At 33.5% G+C, this 23,686-nt stretch overlaps 1 protein-coding gene and 1 pseudogene across 1 annotated transcript; one reads left to right on the top strand and one right to left on the bottom strand.

Annotated features, from left to right (window-relative positions):
* The first annotated feature begins 2,376 nt into the window (after positions 1 to 2,376).
* Positions 2,377 to 3,009, top strand: LOC108450939 (uncharacterized). The gene has a single exon (XM_017748703.1). It carries the CDS (start codon positions 2,377 to 2,379, stop codon positions 3,007 to 3,009), a length of 633 nt encoding a protein of 210 aa, XP_017604192.1.
* Positions 3,010 to 19,301: 16,292 nt separating this feature from the next.
* Positions 19,302 to 23,208, bottom strand: LOC128292621 (uncharacterized; annotated as a pseudogene).
* Between the last annotated feature and the right edge of the window lie 478 nt (positions 23,209 to 23,686).

Below are 23,686 nucleotides of genomic sequence, written 5' to 3'. Positions count from 1 at the left end.
ACCCAAATTTAGCTCCCCTTGTTGACATCCAAGCTGGACAATTTCTCTACATTTACAATACGGACAATGGAAGAATGACAAACAATGCAATCCATGTAGTTTGCTCTCAATTAAGCTCCTCTTACCAAAACATAAGCAACCTTATTAGCATCCCTACGAAACCAACACAATGGAAAGGATTGAAAAGCAGAGGCAACAGTAACACAATCCTTATGAACAAAAACATCCTCGTAATCATGATGAAAGGCTTGCCAAAGATGCTGACTAATGATCTCAATTATAACATTACTTGCATGCAAGGACATGAGTTAAGAGAGAGCCTCATGAAACAAAAAAGGATCAAGAGTTCTCTTCATAAAACTCAAAATGCATCGAATAAAATCACCTTTGTCATTTCGCAGAACTGTCGCCCATCCCATGCACCCATTATTCACGAAAGTGGCTTCATCAACATTACATTTAACTTCACCAGCCATAACTTACGCCAACAAATATCCTCATCCTCAACCATATCTTGCATAACCAATTGAGAAGAATGAACAACCTGTACAAGTTTGTTTTCATCATAACCCTTTGTTTCCATACCACCTCATTCCTACTATACAAAATACCCCTAAATCACCCCCCACAAACCACCTTTTTTCTCTTGTTGTTCGCCAAAACTCGAATGATAATATCCTCTATTGAAATAGCAACTGGTATAAGTCCTAGTTCATGCTACATAGCAATTGTGAAAGGACAATGAAAAATAATATGCTCTAAATCCTCATTTACTTGACAACATCTCAGGCAAAAAAGATCAATATCAACCCCTCGAGCCAAAAAGCTTGGTATTACAAGGCACAAACCCTCGTAAGCAATCACCATAAGAATTATTTTATTTTTGACGGCAAAGCCTCATTCCATAAAGTTTACCAAGGGCCATTGACATGAAAATCAATATTGTTGAAAAATAAGCTAAGAGTCACTTGATAGTCAGACTTGGTAGAATAGGATCCATTAGAACCAAAATGCCATGTATAAATATCCTCCATAGAATATCAACTTAACAGCATATGCAAAACCTGCTCAACATCATACGGTACAAGCAATCCTTCCACCATATCCCTATCCCATGAGCCTCTATTAGGATGAATTAAATCACATACTCACATATGAGCACACCCAACCATAGGAACAATGTTAACAAAAAAAAATTACCATCACTATTAACCGCGATTCATTAAAAACACTAATCATGTTTCTTTTTCTTATTCACCGTCTAGTACTTTCAAGGAACACTACTTTAGCCATGTGAATACTTTTCCAAATAAAAGAGGGAGAAGCACTCTTCATTGAACTAAGAAAATTGCTAATTGAGAAGTATTTAGCTTTGAAATTCCTGCACGGAGGAGATTTAGGTTGGGTGAGGTATAGATTGTGAAAACCCAATCCGCCAAGCTTCTTTGCAGCACACAGGCTATTCCAAGTTGCCTAATGAATTCTTTTCCTATTATCCTCCAAATCCCATCAGAATGAGTTCATTTCCTATTATAGGCATTTGTCTATAATTTTTATTAAAAATGTTCAAATTAGATATTTATGTAAAATAAAAATAAGGTAATAAATTTTTAGAGAGATGATATTTCTTTTTAAAGGTTAGAGAAGACATATTTATAAAAGAAAAAAAAACTAACCTAAGGTGAATTATTTTTCTAATTATTTAAAAAAAAAAGAGAGAATGTAATTGAAAGTTGAACAGCGTGAAATAATGAAATGCCGCGACATAAGGAAGTTTGCAAAAATTGTCCAGGTTGTTTTATTTATTTAAATTCCATATCAATAAAAAATATTAACTAATTAAAATTAAAATGAAAGATAGGGTGTAATGTAGTTTACTTTATTATATAGAGCTTTGCTCTCTTCTTTAAACCCCCCAAAAATATGAAAATGAAATTAAGAGTTCCTACATTAAAGGATAGAATTTATTTAAGTAAAAACCCATAAATGCTTTTCTAAAAATAAAGAATACTCATTGAACAAGGACAAAAAGTTGGAACCCAAGTTTTAAATGTTTCCAAGAAACCAAAAGGCCCAATTATTATTAATAAAAGTCTAAAAAATGCTTTAAACATGAATTGGGTTGGGCCCCGAAAATAACACCGTAATGATGGTTCTTCGTCTCCTTATTACAGTTGGATTGTTCTTCAAGGTTTTAGAATTCCTTATTCTGCTCGGACAGGCTTTTTTATAAATATAGGCATGCATTAAAATATCATAAAGCCTATTACTCCACCGTCGTAATCTATTAGAAATTAATCAAGTTTGATCTTCATTCTTTAGGCAATCACTTAGGGTTTCCTTTTCTTGGTCAAGAATCAAGTATTTGCTAAGACAATGGAGGATTCGAAACACGCAGAAGACAAGCCGTGGCTGGCCATTCCCCGCCATAACCGAGAGAACGGATGTTCCATGAGATTTCAAAGCGTTACGAGCAACAACGTTTACGACTATGAACTTGCTGCATGCACTAGTGGAAAAACCATATGCGGATCCTCATCTGGTTTTCTCATCATGGTCGATGAAACTTCTCAGATTTCCATGATCGACCCTCTCACCAAAGCTCGTCGATTTACACTACCAACAATCCTACCTTCATTGCCTCCTAAACCTTCCACCGACATTGAACCTAGCGAGAGACGCTTGACCCACAAATACCCCGTTCATAAAGCTGTACTCTCCTCCCCTCCTGATCGCAATCCATACGATTACATCCTCGTGGTTATACATGGAGAGGAACGGGAACTGGCTTACTACAGTGCATTGACCCAAACTTGGATCGAAATTCAAGAAGCTGGACGTTATTACGATGATATTATCTTTCGCTTGGGGTTTTACGCTGTGGACGAGTACGGAAAGGTTATCCTTTGTGAGCCTGGTTTGCCTCCAACCGTTGACGAAATTGCAATGCCATGGCTTCTTCGAGCAAGCAAGGTCTATCTTGTGGTCATGGGGATGCATTATGTGTAGCTATTAGATTTTTGAAGGAAAACCCTAACGTGGGATATGAAACTTATAAGTTCGAAGTACACTTGTTGGAGCCATACGGGAAAAGGATGCGTGTCGAAGACATGGGGGATTGGGCAGTATTCTTAGGTCAAAACGAGTCAATGGCTCTATCAATTAGAGTTGTCAAGGGAGCAAAGAGTAACTGCATCTACTTCACAGACGATAATTTCGATGCATATAAGTATGGAGTCGTTGGTGGCCACCATATAGGTGTATATGACACGGGGGAAGAGAGTTCCAAGCCACTGCAATGCTGTCAGAGTGATATACAGTGTGCTTGGCCCCGACTAGTCTGGTTGACACCATATAATAATGGATCGTTTTCATGAATATTTGGGACATAACAATTTTCATTTTCTTAGCAATTTATTAATGTCAGCACAATCAACAGCGACTGTTAGTTATAAATTAGATAAAGAAATCACTAATCTTGATTCTATATTAAACAAACAAGCTAATCTGTTTGCAATAATTGGTATATGACATCCTGGGAAAAAAACCCATTCGTAGGCAAGGCTGCGAGCCCCATAGAATCAAGTTCCTATTAACTATTTAATTTCTTTACTTTAATTTTTTTATTTTAAAAATTAAATCATAATTCAAATATAATTGTACTATTTTTAAAATCTTATACAGTAATTATGTTATCATATATATGTAATGTCATATCAAATTACTATTTTTACATGATATTAGTTAAAAAAACTACAACAATTTAGTTAATGAATTTAATAGTTGTTTTATGTTTTGTGTAGAATTGAGATTTTAAAATTAAAAAATGTAGAAATTAAAAATATCAAATTGGAAATAAGTGATTAAATATATTATTTTGCATAATACAATATTGATAATAGAATTTGACTTAACTGATTTATTTGTTTATAGTTTAGAGTGAGACAAAAATTTCAAAATTTAAAAATTTTAAATATATAAGCTAAATCTGTGCAAAGATTAAGAGTGGTAAAGTGATGTATGAACAAAAAATAAAAAATAAAGTTTCAGTTGGGTATTTAAGGCTGTGGTCTGTTTCTAATCTATCCCCTAACAAAAATCCTTTGATAAATGAAGTTCCAAAGCTCTCTGTAATCGCTCGTTTTTTAATGAACACAAATGGAGCGTTGACAAAAAAAATTGAAGTACACAGTAGTCAACGAATTTGCTTGTTTAAGCTTTGGATAAAAACCATTAATTGCAAATGTAAAAGTTGGTTACTGGTCAACAGATTTCTGTCTTTTGTCCTCTACAAGGAATTAGCTTTATGAACAAAAAGTTGTAAACAAATTTCTTGTCTTTGACATAAAAACGGAGAATCTTGCGCTCTCTCCTTTGTTTGTGTTTAAGCGGAATCGAAGTCTAATTTTTTTTTTTTCAGATGCAGGGCACCGTTTTCTAGTGTCTATCCAGCGTCAAATTTGGGTCGCAACCACTTGTATTGACATGGGTAACTTGAAAAATGTGCCCAATTTGCATTAAACTTGTTTGGAAGAAATTCGGGTTAATTTCAAATTATGCATTTACAATGTAGTACAAGTTGTGACAGGGTATCATGTTTTGAAGTATACATTGTTGATGCTAACCCTTGGTTAGTTTAGTTATGGCCAGCTCCATTTGTTTCCTACACGTATCCACAAATACCCACAGCTTTTTTATGATTCACGAAAAACTGGTATTCTACATGACCATTTTGTAAGCCAAGAAAATATTTTATATTGAATTAATGGTTCTAAATTTGTATGCAGATTGACATGCGAAAGCGTCAAGATATTCACAGCCGGTCACCTGTCAGAATTCTGGAGACAAACTCTATTCCGCAATTATTGGGGGAAGATCGGGGGCTGGTTCGTGGTATCCAGCTGGCAGGGAGTGGACACTAGCCACGAGCAGACAAAGATATGCTGTATTCATATATGTATATATGGCTAAATTAATAATGCAATGATTCTTGTACCTTCTTTTTTATCTTTCCGTTGTTAATCCCATCCAACTGGGGAATGGGTGCTACCCATTGAAATCTAGCATGATGGTTAGTTCTCCTGTGTTAATAAAACATAAATCCCATCTGTTTACATTGGAACTCATTCTGATGCTTTACCTGTTTAGAAATTATCTGCATTTACCATTGAAGGATTTATAGAGCATATCTCTACTCTTAACATTTCGTTCCTAGTGTTTACAAACATCTATGCAGTATGCCATTTAGAACTCTAATTGCAAGTCTCTTTCTTTGTTCCCTTTTAAATCAGCTAAAGGACCTTGTTAATTTTAAACACGTTAGCTAACCATTTCCTGAAATTATTACATGTACAATATATGCTTATGTTTTGTGGGAACTGTAACGGATTATGTTATTCAAATTTCGACAGTCCAAAAGTAAAACAAGCAAGGACAAAGACGAATATTAACTGCAGACAAAAGTAGAAAAATGTGACACTTAGTAATGATTATGCAGCTAACTTTGTATAGCTTTGCAGTTGAGTTGTGACTTGCAAGTGCTTTTATTAATTTTCTGAATAAGAGCTGACCCCAAGTTAAGCTGAAACTCCGAAATGAGCTTGGGACAAAGTTTTCTACTGCACAACACTGTCAAAGAATTACTAACAAAAGAGACATCCGAGTAATCCATAAAGTCAAGTGAATAGTATACAAGTTTCGTCCCATCAATTGTGAGAAAGTCAGAAGTTGATACTCAAAAGCAGCAGCATATCATCAATGTACATTTTTGACTAACTGAACCAACCAAACCAAATTATCATCCATATTAATTATAAAATACAACTTCAAACTTCAGAAAAAAAGAAAGGAACCTTTGAAAATGTTTTTTTTTTTTGTGGGGGGGGGGGAGGAATTCCACATGGGCTGATCTTTTAGAACTTGAAAATGGGCCTCCAGCAAATAGGGAACCTTTGAAAAATAATGGAGAAAGTTTTGTATGGAGTGCAATGCAGAATGACAGATTATTTCGAGTCATTTGAACATTATTAACCTAGCAGGCAGGCATAGGCAGCGTAGTAGATAGTAGTAGTTGCAAGTGAATAGTGAGAGATGTGGGGGAAGAGAGAGAGAGAGAGAGGGGGAGAGTCACATGGAAGTAGAGCTGGAAAGAGATTGAGGTGTGTGACAATGATAAGCATGGTCATCGGCACCATCATTTCATGGTTTGAAACTAAATAAAAACTCCCTTCCCCACCACACTGCATCTCCTATTTCTTATCTATCATCAGTAAACACAACCAAAACTACTTTCGCAAGATTTTATGGGGTTTCGCCCTATACCTAACACCCAATACTACAAATCACTATGTTCTATATGGCCTCCTCTCTCTCTCACATGACATGCACTGCTTCAAAATCTGTCAATTCATTCTTTTTAAAGAAGAAATAGAAAAGAATTCAATCACCTTCCACGATATTCCAATCTCAATCATCACCTTCTTTAGAATTTATCCAATGTTTTCCTTCAACAATGCTCTCTCTCTTATCTTTTATCTTTTCAGGACAAAGAAACGTTCTACTACTATATATAATGTCAGAAGAAGTCAGTATGAGAGTGAGATTATGTATCAGGATTCAGGAGTTGTACTAACTTTACCTGCACACTATATATAGAGATTATATACGTCAAGATCCTCGCAACTTACCATAATAAAGAATTAAGTACAGCAACATGCTAATGACTTAAGTTTCGCAGACAAATTTTGTTTTCCAAAAGCCATACTTGATCCACGGAACCTGTATGTATATAGAGTAATTCTGCAGCTGGGTTCCACATGGTTTGCTATTAACTTTTATTTAATTTCTTAAGTTGACAAAGCTGGAGATCACTAGAGTCATTGCGTGACGCTGGCTAATTCGTGTCCAGACATTTTAAAATTTTTCTAAATCTCATTTTTTTAGAGGCATTTTATTGACCAACTTAATTTTCTAAGAATTAAATAATATCATTTACTTAAAATAATTTATTTACATTTGTTTATAAAGTTTTGATGAGAAAATATGAGTAACAGCAATATAAACCCTTTCAAAGAGAGTATTAAAAAAGGAATTAACTAAAAATAATATATATGGGAATTTAATGATGAGAATGTATGAACATCCCATATGGTGGTCCGCACGCATCAAAAGTGAAGGGGAGCGAGCGTCTTTAGTTTTGTACACCCAAATATTAATATTCGTAGGTGCATGGCATTGGCCGAGTAAATTCAACTCTTTCCAATTGTGTTAATTTTTTCATTATGGAGATTTAATTTTTATAATTATGAAAATTTAAAATTTCAATTCATAACAATTAAATCATTTTGTAGAAAAGATAACATACTAAAATAAAATATACATTATAGATGTAAATTTGAATATTAAAATTTATATTATATTAAAAAGCGGTTACGATAAAATATACAAATATCTACTTTAATCATAAACATTAATAAAATTTGTTTAAATTTGGTGTGTTGAATTCGATGTGTATGCTTTTTCTTTTTCATTCGACTTCAGTCTTAAAATTTAAAATAATGCCCAATTTTCAAATCGAAACCTTAGACCTACAGGAGACTTCAAAACTTGTAAATATTACTAAAACTATGAGAAGAAGGAAAAGGTTTTATTCTTTTTATGATACAATCAAGATTTCAACTTTGACGTTACAATGTCAACAACAAATCTCAACTATTACTCTAAACAAGTTTTATCATGTAATTTGGCTTTCTTTTGATATATTTTATCTTCAGGATTAATAATTAATGTTGTTTTAGGATCTTACCACTATACATTATGATAATTATACAATTATTCATTTTATAATAAGTTCAAAAACTAAGAAAATAAAATTCTTATTAAAAAAATATAATGTTTGTATATAGCAATAAATAAGATTGAATCCATAGAAAGATATGATGATGTTAATTTTTAAATAAAATTGTAAATAGAATTGAGAACTCAAAAGATGAAAGTCTAGTAAAAAATGAATTTATTAGTTTTGATTCAGATATTTCATCATCAATTAGTTGTAATGATGGATGTCACGCTTAACCATTAATATCTCTTTACCTTTTGGATAACTATCCTTAAAATTTAATCTATTCATAATATTTAGCATTAGATAGTCAACAAGTGAGGCTTATTTTGATTATTACACTAATTATATTTAATCATGTTATTAATCACAAATATTAAAGTAATTAAAAAATGTCTAATTTGCTACACAAATATTCTAAACCTACAATACCTATATTTACAATTAAAATAAAATATATGTAAATATAAATAATAGAGAACTTAACTTTGAAATCCTTTCAATTAGAAAAGAATTTAACAACACATTTTGAAACGAAAACACAAAAAAAATAAAACAATAAATTTATCCTTCATCGATTAAAGCAGTTTTATTTAGGTTTTGGCAAATTTATGCTGTACACTTCAAGGCAATTTTTGTGTATTTTTCCCATGTTTTTATGCCTTGAGATGAAATACCCTTAAAAATAATATATTGTACGTTTAAAGTGAAGTTTTGTAATTTAAAATACGGTTAAAACTGTAAAATCAGGTCCAGTTAAAGTTTTTTTTTTTTTTGTAAAAATAATATTCAAATTTCTTTTCCTCTAATTCTTTTGATTAATCCATAAAATAAATTATAAATCAATATAAATTAATTAATCACTTAAATAATAAAAGCTCAAACGAAAAATTTAGAAATTAGTTCAAAATCATACATCATACATAATTGAAGTTTATAATGTTTTTATTATCTAAAAGAATCAATGTTTTTAATTTGAATTAGTGGTTGAATTGGTCAAGTTATCAATTGTGATCCAATGGATCCAACCGGTATAATTAAAAAAATATTAAAATATCAATAAAAAATAAAAAAGTTTAAAAGTTCCGGTTCAACCGTTTTTTTTACTAATTTAATTGATTTCTAACTTAATTGATTCAAAGCTACTTTTTAAATCGATCCCCGACTAATTTTTGATCTAACCGATCTAATAAATTGATCAAGATAGAAAATTGAGCTAATTTTTCAATATAAAAATAGAATAGTTACAAACTTAAAAGAGACAATCATTTTATTAAATATTTTCATAGTAAAAAAAATCCGCATCATAAAAGAATACACATGGAAGATGATTTGTGATTTTAAAAAAAATTAGGATACATAATTATGACGTCAATACGATCGTGGTCAAAAGACTAATTGATAATTTAGTCAATTAAAAGGTTGAATTGAATCTAAAAATTTAGAAAGGATTTAATTAAATTTTAAAAAAAATACTTGAAGAGCTTTTGGTACTTTTTAAGAATGAAAATAAGCACTGGAGACGGTGAGTTATTGAGAGCAGTTGCACTTGAACTCCAACACATTGCTCGCAATCATTAAAAATGGTGGATTTCCATGCATCGAGCTGTGCGATCATAAAACAAAGTCTCTCCTCTCAACGGTGCCCAATACACTTGCTGGTCCCTTCATTTCTTTAGTCAACCAAATCAAATCACCATTTCAACAGTAGTCAGTAGGCCCGGTAATCATCTCTTGTTCAAACCTTACCTATTAGCAATATATATATATATGCCACCCTAATCTTCTCTTCCAACCTCAGCCTGAAATGGAAATTCAATGAAAATGAAACAGAAAACCACTAGCTTTGGCACCCACTAATTCGCACAATAAGAACCAATTGTCCCCACAATCGCACCATTGCTTAAAAGCTTTCCAAATTCCATAAAGGAAAAACTAAAGTATACGAGAATAAAAGTCGATACTTGAAAGTTTTCACAGTCGCAGGGAACAAAGCGCATGAACTTTTTTTTATCTTTTTAACAAGGCTAAAACTGAGACATGGTTTTAATTTGTAATGGCCTTTTGGTGACAGTTCCTTGATATTACTCCTTTTTTATCTTTCACCAAAGAATCTATTGTTCTACCATATGAAAAAAGTAGCAGAAAGATAACCCTAAACTTTAACTTTGTAGTACTAATTGTATATTCAAAGAGTGAACGGTCAAGAATTCCAGATCTTGTCATTAAAAAGTCAAGGCCCTTCTTTAATTTCTTTCAACTTTTTGATATGACAAGGTTCCCCCTCTTCAACTGCCTATATATGTCACGTATCTACTGTTCATCCTTTTTTTTTTTTTCCCCATATATTCAACTGGAATGTGGAGCATTTACTATAAATGTTGCTGTATCAGTTTATCTATTTACAGAACAGTTTCCTTCCAGCCACTTTTAATCATAAATAATTCAATGGGGTTAAGTCCATTTTTCTTAAGATTAATTAACCTCCATTATTAACATTTGTCACTTGAAATCTGCTAGGAGAACCAAATATATATACATATAAACAGGAAACTAATTCAGGTGAAGGACATTGATCCAATGGGAGTAATATTAATATCAGTGATTAAGAAGTAATTAATCCTAAACGTTTTGAATGCTCCAATGATTCAATCATGGCTGGCTCTGACAGTCGCTCAGTGTGACAACTGGTATTGTACCTGGAGAGGCTAATGGGACGTTGAAGGAACAAAGTCAAAACCAATCTGCAACTTCTCCGAGGTGATATACAGATACTGATGTCTGTTTTTGAAATTTCGAACCGTAAAAACAATTAATTGAATATAGTTGGGAGGTAGGTTTTAAAGCAATAAATGGTGGAGTGTGTGTCATTAATAATCTTTTACATATACATGTAACAAAAAATATTTGTGGGAGTTTGTTCTCTCATTTAAATATTAACCGCTGGCCCTGGAAATTAGTAAACAAACATTGCTACTATCAGAAAAAAAGCGCACACACACACACACAAAAACTAGCACATGAAAGAAGAAAGAAAAAACAAACAAGAAAAGGCAGTGATAACACAAGGTTTAAGGAGGTAGCGGAGGATGTGCGAGTGATGAGTGCGACGTATCAGTCGACAAAAGGGAAGATTTTGATTTTGGGGGTTTTTCTTCACTTCTTTATCTGTCTAAGCCCAAGTCACCAGCACCATTTCTGATTTTCTTTTCCTTTATTTTTTTTCTTATAAGGTTCATTAGAGAGAGAACAAAAAAAAAAGGAAAAAAAGAGGCAGTCATTTAGTCATATTATAATGGTATGGAAAAAGCAGATTGACCTATGTAGTTTACCTTTTAATCTCCTTTTTAACACGTTTGATAGATAGGTCAAAAAGGAGTTTGGGGTTTTAAATTTGAAGCTTCTTCTATGGGTGGCACCTAGGATTCCACATTAGTGCTGTAATTCGTAGGACCCATGAAATTGGCTCCTTTCCACCCGAATATATTAATTAACATCGCACTGCTTTTCCAGATAAATTTTCTCCCATTGATAATGTCTTAAAATTACATTGAAATTACTAATTAAGTTGAGATTGATTGAAGTGAGAGTGATCTCATCATGTTAAGTAAAGATAATTTTGAGAAATATATTTATCAATTTTTAGGCAAAGTATATAAGCATAGGGGTACAGTCCAAAGCAAGAAATTGAGTAAACGACGTTATGCAGGTTGTGGAATTATTGGCAAAAGATATAACCAATTTTCCCTACAAGCAAATTAATAATGAGATGAGATGCAGAAGGAGGAAACAAAGTCCATTAATAGTTGATAAAAGAAGAAAACTTGTGAGTGGAGTGATGTAGCAAAGAATTAAAAGCAACTGCGCAATTTTAGCACTTATGGCTCACTCATTGGATTTCATAGGGTGTCATTTTCTCATAAATGAAAAAGGATGGAGACGATGTAAGTCACTTAATTCAATTTACCATTGTTGGTGGTAGATTTGCCGTTACCTTTAGGGCTGGCTATATATTTTTTAGCTGTAATTTTTAAGCTTTACTTGGTGTCACTTTCAATTTCATTTTCCTACCATATTGCTTCTTCAATGTTTCTTTGGTGCCACCAAATTCTAAAGGTGTGCTATAGTTTGTGAAGTGATCAATATTGTTTCTTTGACTAATTTATTCGCGAATGATTGAAATTAGACTCATGAAGATGCGGACTTTAACGATATTGAGTTGGGAGAAAAGGCTAATGTGAAGTTGAACTTTGGACAGGGATGAAGGAGCCTTTCATCTCATTAATTAATGTTGATTTGAGGCATATTATAATACTGAGGTTATACAAGATTTTTGGTGTTATAATGAAGACGGTTCACACTGCATAGAATACGACGAGTCACTCGATGGAGGGTAATTCACATTGTGAATGGTTTGGAAAGCCACTTGATTGGATAGTGAAGGCATCTGGGGCAATATTAGCGTAATGATTTATTATTTTGCACTTATTTAACATTCTTCCTGGAGGAGGAGGTATCTAATAGAAGAAAATATATTTGGATTTGGCCCTTATCTCATGAAAACTTCTTTGTAAGGTCCAATTCTAAACTCGACTTAGGTGTGAGTTAGATGTGACTTTCCTAAGGTCGGTGAGCTTGAGTAATAATAATGATGTAGGCCCTATTCTTAAGGTGTAAAGGATGTTCTAGCATAAGGGTATAATGATTGCCCCTCCTAGTTTAATAATAGCTTAGCGAGTTGTTTTGTGACTATTATAATATGCTAATAGAGTGATGTCTTGTTAGTGATGATCGAGATTATTGTCGTTTGAATTACCATTACAAGGATACAATCATTACTTTTGTGTGTGTGTGTTTTTAATTTCAAAATTGCACTTTTAATGGGCATAATCACTTACTTTTGATTTGGTCTCATCTAATTGTCAAATAATTTATTGCTCTCGAGAGGTTTTTTTATTCCTTTTGTCCTTTCACGAACATACCATATCTATATTTATAAATAGAATACTTGAAGCTTTTTGGGAGGTACTTTCGTGCTTCTTAAGTTTTTCCTCTTTTGTTGATATATCTTTTCGCTCTTCTCTATTTTTTAAATATGGATTATTTTCACTTTTGGTAAAATTTTCCTTTCTTTTCATTTAAACTTTGTTTTTGTTTTTTTTTCTTGTTTCCCTTTCTTTTTGTTTTCTACCGGATCATTCTATAAAATTTAGGAATGGGAAAAGGAAAGTACAATGGGATGATATCCCCAATTTGAGCAATCGTGTTTCCTGTATTGCTATGGTAGAGGACATATTAAAGATTCTTTGCTTGAAAAGGCTTGAGGATCCTCATTATCGGTACAAGTTCTCTATTTGAGAAGGTAGGCACCAACTAAGTGACATAATAGACATTGGAAAGAGTATATTCCTGCCACTGTAGATATTTGAATTAGGTTTTCAGTTTTCACTTCCTTTTTCACCTTTTATTTGTAAAGATTTTGTATTATATGGTATGACACCATTTCAATTACCAGGGGTGATATTGGTTTCAAAAGGTGGCTTTCTTAGATTGTTGTATTGGGAAAGGAGCTATGCTTTAGCAGTTTTCAAAATTTGTGTATTGTATAACAAGGCCAACAGAGGCTTTGCTTTTTTCATCAATAAAATGGCATCGACATTCCTATCATTAACATGCTATATAACTAGGATCAGGAGAAAGGCCAACATATCTTTGTGGAAGAGCATCTAGTTAAGTCCTCTTTTCCAACAACATCGCAAGAGTTAAGCTATTCAAGAGTCTTATATATCTATATATGTCAAACTCTCACTTTTCAATCAAAATTATTAAATTTAAACCTTATTTCAGTTCACTATTTAAAAATAAAGAGTTTGATCGACATTGTTCCTATTGATGCTAAAAATTTTAGGAGCCAAATAAATCTAGAGCCCTGGCTTATGTAAGATAGAGGTTGGTTTGTGAGAGCCTCTGATGATCTAAGATGCAACACCCCTCACTTGAGTTAAATACTTACTTGAGTAACGAGTACCACATTTGAGCACTACCTCTCTTAAATATCAAATGCTTCCTACAATTCTTTTCATTATTATAAAGCTTATTTTAGACATTACAAATCATTTACAGTCATTCCTACAATTTGGTAGCAAAACCAAGACCACTTGGGACCTTTTTGGGTTAAAAATAGTAAGTGATGCCACAACTTGAAGGAAAAGGTCATTGCGATGTTAAATCGAGATCAACATGGTCGCAATGAGACAAAATTACATAGTGACGTCAAGGCAGGGTGTAATGCCCTTACTCGACCCAATTGTTGAGTCCAGTTATAGAGTGTCACAATGTAACACCCCCTAACCCCACGCCGTCACCGGAATAGGGCTATGAGATATTACCGGACTTATACACTAACATTTATACAAAACCAGTCATACACTTTACATTCCAGATCAATATTCATCAAATTTCATCATAAAGTCCCTAATATGGGCCTACGGGGCCCAATATATATGTTTTAGAAGTGATTTGGGACTAAACTGGCAACTTTAGATATTTTTCCTTGGAAATAGGAGCACAAGCCCGTGTGGCCTGGGACATGCCCGTGTGGCCTGGAACATGGTCGTGGGGTCAGGACATGGGCAGATTCTGACTTATTCACACGGCTTGGGCACACGCCCATGTGACTTGGCCGTGTGAAAACATGATTTTTAACCATTTTTAAGCTATTTTCACATGCTAAACACATCTATTTCATGCCCAAACATTTACTAATAGTTCTTAAATCAAATATCATTCATTCAAACTTAGCAAATATTCATTCATTCATTCAATACCTCTTAATAATTATGTACCACAATTCATATCAAAATTATACAACATTATCATACTAGTCAAACTCATGTAAGTTTAGCTTCCAAAATATGCATATTTCATACCTGCTTCAACAACTTTCATGTTTATACACTATCATATACAAAATAACACCTTAACAACCTAGGTACATACCATTTTACCAAAAGAAAAGTATTCACCACTTTGAGTCCGGGATTGGCTTGGATGCTGAGTCCTTAACTTTCTTTCGTACCTAGACCTACACACGGAAACATGCCGTACGCTGAGTGTACACTCAGTAGTATTTCTATAAATTAATACTTAAAATAATAATAAGCTATGTATATACATTGTAACATAACTTTTTATTTCATAATCTTATTAGCTTCATCACTTACCTTTTACTTATAGCTCTTAAATGTATTTAAACAAATCTTTTTATACTTTTCATATCATTCAATATCTTTCAATACTTGTATAACAGTCACATAATCAATAGCAGTCAGTCTTTGTCTTTAATACTTTCAATACCCCTATTAACATAACTCAGACCTGGACGAATACACAGATCTAACCCACACACCGAGGATAATGTAAGTGTTTCATCGGTACCAAACCGAATACACCGTAGGTAACAGATGTCGATAGCGAATGAGTCATAGTCGTCTGAGTACCTCTTGAACGAATCCTAACGATCACATGAGTCGACACATATAGTGTCTCATCGACACACAGTCGGAATATCCCTGAACACTTCCAATCTATGGCATGCCAATTATATCCGACTAGTCCGACACTTGTTAATAGGGTGTACAAATCGTTACATTTCAATACAAAAGCAATAATAATTTCTATCATATCATTCATTATACATTCTAACTACTAAGAATAGCAATTACATTGTATTAAATCATTAAGCATAGTTTATAGAAATACAAACCGAATTTCTCGAGTTTACTCGATATCCTCGTTCACTTTCTTCTTTCCCTTTTTCGATGACGTTTCCGATGCTACATAAAATTTAACATTTAAAATTATCAATATATATTATTTAATAACACACTCTTGTATTTCCATGTATCTTTTACTTAAATTTCAATTTAGTCCTTCCACCATAACCATTCTTTTTCTTCAAAATAAATCATATATTTTCATTCAATTATCATTTTAAACTATTCCAACTCTTAAATTTACAGCATAAAACATTAATTATAACATCTTCTCAATTCAATCCCTGTTATTGCAAGACCTATATTTTCTTTTACAATTTGATGCAGTGTTAATTAACACTTAATTCTTCCATTTATTCAATTTAATCAACATCTAAAAATTCAATAACTTTCTAAATTTCAACATAACTCAAGTAGTATTCTTTCCTAGGATTCCATAGACATCAAAATTACAAGAAAAGGGATCAAATTAACTTACCAATCAAGCTTAAAACTCCAAAACCCTAAATTTTCCTTTTCTTTTTCTTTCCCTTTTTCTTTCTTTCTTTCCCTGCTCTGTTTCGTTTTCATTCTCTCTTTTATTTCTTTCTTTTATTTTATTTGTTTTATTTAATTACTTTATTTTATTATATTATTATAATATACTTTAATCATTATTATTATTTCTTATTTAATAAGTAAATACTTATTTATACATACATTTGTACCAATTAAAATAATACAAATGTATTCATACATACCAAACACTTGTCTCCTAAGGCTTATTTGCTAATTTAGTCCTTTAAATTTTCTATAGTTTATAATTAAACTTTTACACTATATTCAGTCTAGTCCTTTCACTAAATTAGCCTTGATTAAGCTAAATTTACTTAATTAAAATCTAATTAACATCTCACTTGTAACACCTCCTAACCCCAAACCGTCGCCGAAAAAGGGCTACGAGGCATTACCGGATATATCAGACAACTTATGGATATTTTACAATTATTATAACATCCATAGTATAATTGAAGAATTATTTCCCTATAATGGACTTTGAAGCCCAACACAAGTATTAAAGTGGAATGGAGCAGGACTTGTTCGAGTATTCAGAGATTTTTATTTTTTTATTTTTACAAAAATTTCGACAAAGATTTCTTCTTAATTTTACATAAAACCCCTTCAAATTCAAACCAAAACCAAACTAATCCAAAACCAATGGCACAATCAAAAACAATTTAAACCTAAATATATCTAAATCATAACCAATTCATTAACATAATCATTTAATAACTAAACATTCATAATATTAATCCAAATTAACTAATAACTTCATTCATTTTTCATTCCAACTTAATACCAAATTATATAATATAATATTTACCATTTTATCAAACTAATAACAAAATGTGGTATACCATTCTTATAACCAACATTACAAGCATATCTATATAACTTATACAACACCTAGTACATGCCACTTTCAATTAAGAAAGAAAACGTCACCCAAAATTTGCTGGAGTCGGGATCGTTCAGATCTTTGGATGCGGTACTAGACTCCTATTAACTGCAAGACGGAAACAACCCGACGCCGAGTATTCCGTACTCATGGTATTACCATAATTCAAATTATAATAGCAATAAAGAATTTTAATTACCAAACATGTAACTATCTAATTTCACAAATATCAATTCATTCTTAAACTTTCATTAATTAATAATAACGATACAATTTTTATCTATTCTTCGTTTCCATCACATATTACATATAACAATTTCAATCACTACATGAACATTAAGTTCATGCCTTTCATTTTCAATCTCAATTTCAATCCACTATTCAACTTTTTCTTTTCTTTCAATATTTCAATAATATAATCAATCAATTTATTTTAAATTTCTTATTTTAGATATTCACCCTATTAACAAATCCGGACTTTGAAGGATACACGGATTCCAACCCAACACACCAAGACGACACATTGTGCCTAAAACGGTACATAGTACACGATCGATATCGACACATAAAGTGCCTAAAACGACACACAAGGTGCACGATCGACACACGAGGTGCACAAATACTGAAACATAAAGTGCACGATTAGTAAAGCCGGCAAATTCCGTACACTTCCAGATCCTATGGCATACCAATTATATCCGACTTAGCCCGACTAGTTAATAGGGTATTTCAATTCTGAATTCACTTTTATTTCCATTCCAAGATTACTTTTCAATTAAAATTTTCACATTCAAATCAATTTACAATTCAATTATACATACACATTCACCATTAAATTCAATTCTCATTCAACTCAAATATCAATACTTACCTTATAATTCACTTATTAAATATAGAATTGATATAAAACATTTAATAAAAAGTAATTTGAATTATAGTAATACAAACCGTGAATTTCTCGTTTTAATCCTCGATAGCTTTTTCATTTCCTTTGTGCGCCGATGTCTTGGGTTCTTTGTTAACAATTAAACTCCAAGCTTCAAAAACCCTATTTCCCCTTTTCTCTCTTTTATTTTCTTCTTTCCTTCCCCTACTCGAATGCTTTCTGTTCTCTTTTCTCTATTCTTTTTGTTTCTTTTCTTTACTATGTTTCTTTTATTCACTTTAGTTACTAATAATATATAATAATAATTTTTTTTTTACCATCCACTTGTCAAAATTATACTATATAACCAAGTAAAAATCTTAGATTTTTACTCCTTTTGCCGCCTTATCTTCCCAAATAGGCTTAATTCCCTATTTGGTCCTTATTATTTCTTACTAATTTATAATTAAACTTTTACTACTTATTCAATTTAGTCATTTTTACTAATTACTCTAAATTAAGCTAAATTCACCTAATTTAAACCTAATTAAACACATCGCTAAACTCATAAATATTTCTAGTAATTATTTCGAACTCGATTGACTAAGATGGAGGCCCGTTAATGTACTTTTCTGATGCCTGTGAATTTTGGGTCATTACATTTCTCCCCCCTTAATAAATTTCGTCCTCGAAATTTACCTGAGAATAGATGAGGATATTGTGCTCTCATCGTTTCTTCCGGTTCCCAAGTCGCTTCTTCCATACTATGACTCCTCCATAACACTTTTACTAGAGGGACCCGTTTATTTCTCAACTCTTTTACTTCTCGAGCTAATATTTGAACCGGCTCTTCTTCATAAGTCAAATCAGACCGAATTTTAATATTTTCAGTAGGAATAATGTGGGAAGGATCTGATCTATATCTCCGGAGCATCGAAACATGAAAAACATCATGAATTTTCTATAATTCTGGAGGTAAAGCTAGTCGGTAGGCAATAGCCCAATTCTTTCCACAATCTCATACGACCCAATAAAACGTGGACTTAACTTACTCTTTCAGCCAAATCTCAAAACTTTCTTCCAAGGTGATACTTTGAGGAATACTTTATCACCAACAGAATATTCAATGTCTCGCCGTTTCAAGTCTGCATATGATTTCTACCTATCAAAAGCTGCTTTCAATCTATCTTTAATCTTCTTAACTGTTTCTTCTGTTTCTTGAATCAATTCTGGCCCAATCATTTTTCTTTCATTCAATTCTGTTTAATATACCGGTGATCGACACCTTCGACCATATAATACTTCATACGGAGCCATTTGAATACTAGATTGGAAACTATTGTTATAGACAAATTTAGCTAATGGCAAATAACGTTCCCAGCCTGATTAAAAATCAATGATACAAGCCCGAAGCATATCTTCTAATATCTGTATTACCCGTTCGGACTGTCCATCTGTTTGAGGATGAAAGGCTGTACTAAAGTTAAGTCGAGCACCCAATTATTCATGTAGTTGTCTCCAAAATCTCGATGTGAACGGAGGATCTCGATCTGAGATTATTGACACCGGAATACCGTGTAATCTAACAATTTCTCGAATATACACTTCTACAAACTTCTGCAATGACCAATCTGTTCTAACAGCTATAAAGTGAGCTGATTTTGTAAGCCAATCAACAATTACCCAAATAGCATTCTTTTTACTTACCGACAATGGCAATCCCGTAACAAAATCCATTGTAATACGATCCCATTTCCACTCAGGAATGCTAATAAGCTGAAGTAATCCAGTAGGAACTTGATGTTCTGCCTTTACTCGCTGACATGTCAAACATTTACTAACATATTCAACTATGTCCCTTTTCATTCCAGGCCACCAATATAATTCTCGTAAATCACAATACATCTTCGTTCCACCAGGGTGCAAAGCAAAAGCACTATCATGTGCTTCTCGAAGAATTAACTCTTTTAGTTCAGAAGTAACTGGAATACAAACTCAATTTTGAAACCTCAAACAATCATGCCCGTCAATACTAAAACTCTTGGTTGTACCATTCTGAACCATTTCTCTTTTCTTCAATAGTCTATCATCTTTCGTCTGAGCTGCTCTAATCTGATCAAACATCATCGGCTTAACCCTTAATTCAGCTAGCAAGCTTCCATCATCATTAATACTAAGTCGACCAAATATTGCCCTTAATTCCCCCACTGCTTTTCTACTCAATGCATCAGCTACCACATTCGCCTTTCCCGGGTGGTAATCTATAATACAATCATAATTTTTCAGAAGTTCGATCCACCGTCTCTGTCTTAAATTCAACTCCTTCTGCGATAGAAGATATTTAAGACTTTTGTGATCCGTGAAAATGTAGCATTTTTCACCATATAGGTAATGCCTCCAAATCTTTAAAGCAAAAATTACTGCAGCTAGCTCCAAGTCGTGCGTCGGGTAATTAGGCTCATGTGTTTTTAATTGTCGAGATGCATAAGCTACGACCTTCCCATCTTGCATCAATACATAGCCCAGGCCGCTCAGAGAAGCATCACTATACACAACAAAATCTTTTCCCGACTCTGGTAATGTTAATATCGGTGCCTCTGTCAACATTCGCTTCAAAGTCTCAAAATTCTTCTGGCACTGATCATCTCAGATAAAAGGAACATTCTTTTGCAATAGTTTAGTCATTGGTAGTGCTATCTTTGAGAATCCATTTACAAACCTCTTGTAATACCCAGCTAAACCGAGAAAACTGCGTACCTCTGATACATTCTTGGGTGGTTTCCATTGGACAATCGCTTCAATCTTCTTTGGATCAACCCGAATTCCGTCTGCAGATACTACATGTCCCAGAAATACAACCTCTGATAACCAGAATTCACATTTACTGAGCTTTCCATACAACTGTTTCTCTCGCAAAATCTGTAGAACTATTCGAAGATGCTGATCATGTTCTGCCTCTCTCTTCGAATATACCAATATATCATCAATAAAAATCACCACAAACTGATCTAAATACGGCTGAAAAATGCGGTTCATCAAATCCATGAAAGCAGCTGGGGCATTGGTCAACCCAAACGGCATCATTAAAAATTCATAATGGCCATAACGAGTACGAAAGACAGTCTTAGGCACATCACTTTCCTTCACCTTTAGTTGATAATACCTGGATCTCAAATCAATTTTTGAAAATACTGAAGCTCCCTTAAGTTGATCAAACAAATCATCTATACGAGGCAACGGATACTGATTCTTGATCGTCACTTTATTCAACTGTCGATAATCAATGCATAACCGCATAGAACCATATTTCTTTTTAACAAACAACACTGGAGCTCCCCAGGGTGAAATGCTTGGTCTAATAAATCCACGATCTAGTAAATCCTGTAACTGCACCTTCAACTCTTTCAACTCAGTGGGCAATATTCGATACCGAGGTATAGAGATTGGTGCTGTACCCGGATACACTTCAACAGCAAATTCAACCTCTCTGTTAGGTGGTAAGCCCGACAATTCTTCAGGAAATACATCTGAAAACTCACATACGGTCCTGATCGACTACACCGACTTCCAACCGAATCGAATTAATAACATATGCCAAATATCTTTGAACAACCTCTTTGAAGCAATTTATTAGCTTTCATCACTGAAATGATGCGTGTCGGACCACTGGTACGGATGCCACTTACTTCAACTCTGTCCCCATCCTCTGTCTGAATACTAAACCTCTTTTTGTAACAATCCAAAATCACCCCATATTCGGATAACCAATCCATGCCCAATATTATATCGAAATCCCCAAATGGCATGATCAACAAGTCAACCGGAAAAGTTTTATTCTATATAATCAACGGGCATCTTAGACAGACCTGATTCACTAACACTGTTTGCCCCAACGGACTTGACACCTCAATAGACACTCTAGACATTTCAGATTTTAATTTTCTCAACTCAACTAAATTTGAATTAATGTAAGAATGTGAAGATCCAGGATCAATTAAAGCATAAACAGGCTCAGAATACAGTAAAAATATACCTGTTACCACATCATGGGCATCGCCTTCTTCATGAGTTTTGACCACATAAGCTCTAGCTGGTATTCTGGCTTCAGATTGCTGAGTAATAATATCACTGCTCCTTCTACCAGCTCCTCCTCTGGCAACAGAACTACCTCTACCTAGACCTCTGCCTCGAGCAGTAGATACTGATTTCTTTGATGTGACAGGAGTATCATTTTTATTCTTCGGATAGTCTTTAACAAAATGCGCCGTCGACCTACAACGGAAACAACCTCTGGTCATTTTTCAACATTCACCCAAATGTCTCTTTCCATAATGTCCATATTCTGAAATGTCCACATCTCGAGGTGGACCTCGTATACTACCAGTAGATACCGTCGTCTGTTTTCCCTAGCTTCTTCCACCTCTGTCTGATCTAAAACTAAATCTCTAACCACCCTGAGATTATTTTGGTCTTTTCGGCTGAGGGTTCCAACTGGTAGTTCCCGTACGCTTCCCAGCTGGTCTAACGCTTTGAGTCTTTTTATTAAAGCCCAACACTTGTTCTACCATTTTAGCTCGCTCAATCAAGTCTACCATTTCGATGTCGTTGAGATACCAACTGTAATTTGATCTCATCTCGTAGACCCCGTAAAAATCTCTTACAACTATCAGCTTCAGTTGGAATAAACTCTGAGGCATATCTACTGAGTTTCGAGAATTCCTTCTCATATTCTATTACTGACATGTCACGTCAAAAACTCTTGTTTCTTATCTTCGATGTACATTTCTCCGATATATTTCTTTTGAAACTCTTTCTGAAATAGATCCCAAGTTATCTGATTCTCTGGTAAATGTCGAACCACTGATTCCCACCATAAATAAGCTTCTTCTTGTAACAACGATACATCACAAATCAAACACTATCGGGGGGTACAATCTAATTGTCGTAAAATTCTTTTAGTCGACTCCATCCAATTTTCAGCTACAGATGGATCGACTCCTTTCAGACCCATAAATTCATTGGCACCATACTTTCTCAATTCCTTTATCGGGGCCCGTTTTTGAATTGGAACTGAAGTCATAGCAGGAACAATTTTCACTATTCTTTGTAGTGCATTGGCAATTTTTCTATTTGTATCAGAATCATCTCTATCATTTCTTCTTTCTGCTCTAGGAGGTTGGTTTCTCATTGGGTTAATACTAGGTGTTACCGATTCAGTTCCATCTAACCCGTAAGATTTTTCTTCTCCAATATGCATTTCTTCATCAGTATCATTTATTCTTTCATCTGACATCTTTAATCTATAAAACAAAACAAATGAATAGATCAGCATCCAAAAATCCCGACTCAATTTCGACTCAAAAGTGGCATGTACTTCTAGACTCAATTTCGAGCTCGATATAGCCCGAGAATCAGCTAAACCTGATAGCTTTGATACCAATAAATGTAACACCCCCTAACCCCAAACCGTCGCTGAAAAAGGGCTACGAGGCATTACCGGATATATCAGACAACTTATGAATATTTTACAATTATTATAACATTCATAGTATAATTGAAGAATTATGTCCCTATAATGGACTTTTGAAGCCCAACACAAGTATTAAAGTGGCATGGAACGGGACTTGTTCGAGTATTCAGAGATTTTTATTTTTATTTTTCTACAAAAATTTGAAAGATTTCTTCTTAATTTTACATAAAACCCCTTCAAATTCAAACCAAAACCAAACTAATCCAAAACCAATGGCACAATAAAAACAATTTAAACCTAA

The sequence above is a fragment of the Gossypium arboreum genome, chromosome 5, assembly GCF_025698485.1.
Source record: "Gossypium arboreum isolate Shixiya-1 chromosome 5, ASM2569848v2, whole genome shotgun sequence".
Taxonomy (NCBI): Eukaryota; Viridiplantae; Streptophyta; class Magnoliopsida; order Malvales; family Malvaceae; genus Gossypium; species Gossypium arboreum.
Note: the sequence above shows the minus strand (reverse complement) of the source record. Positions and strands in the feature narration are given on the sequence as shown.

Bases quoted from the DNA above. Each gene is read 5' to 3' on its own strand.
- LOC108450939 (XM_017748703.1), top strand. From the start codon at position 2,377: ATGGAGGATTCGAAACACGCAGAAGACAAGCCGTGGCTGGCCATTCCC.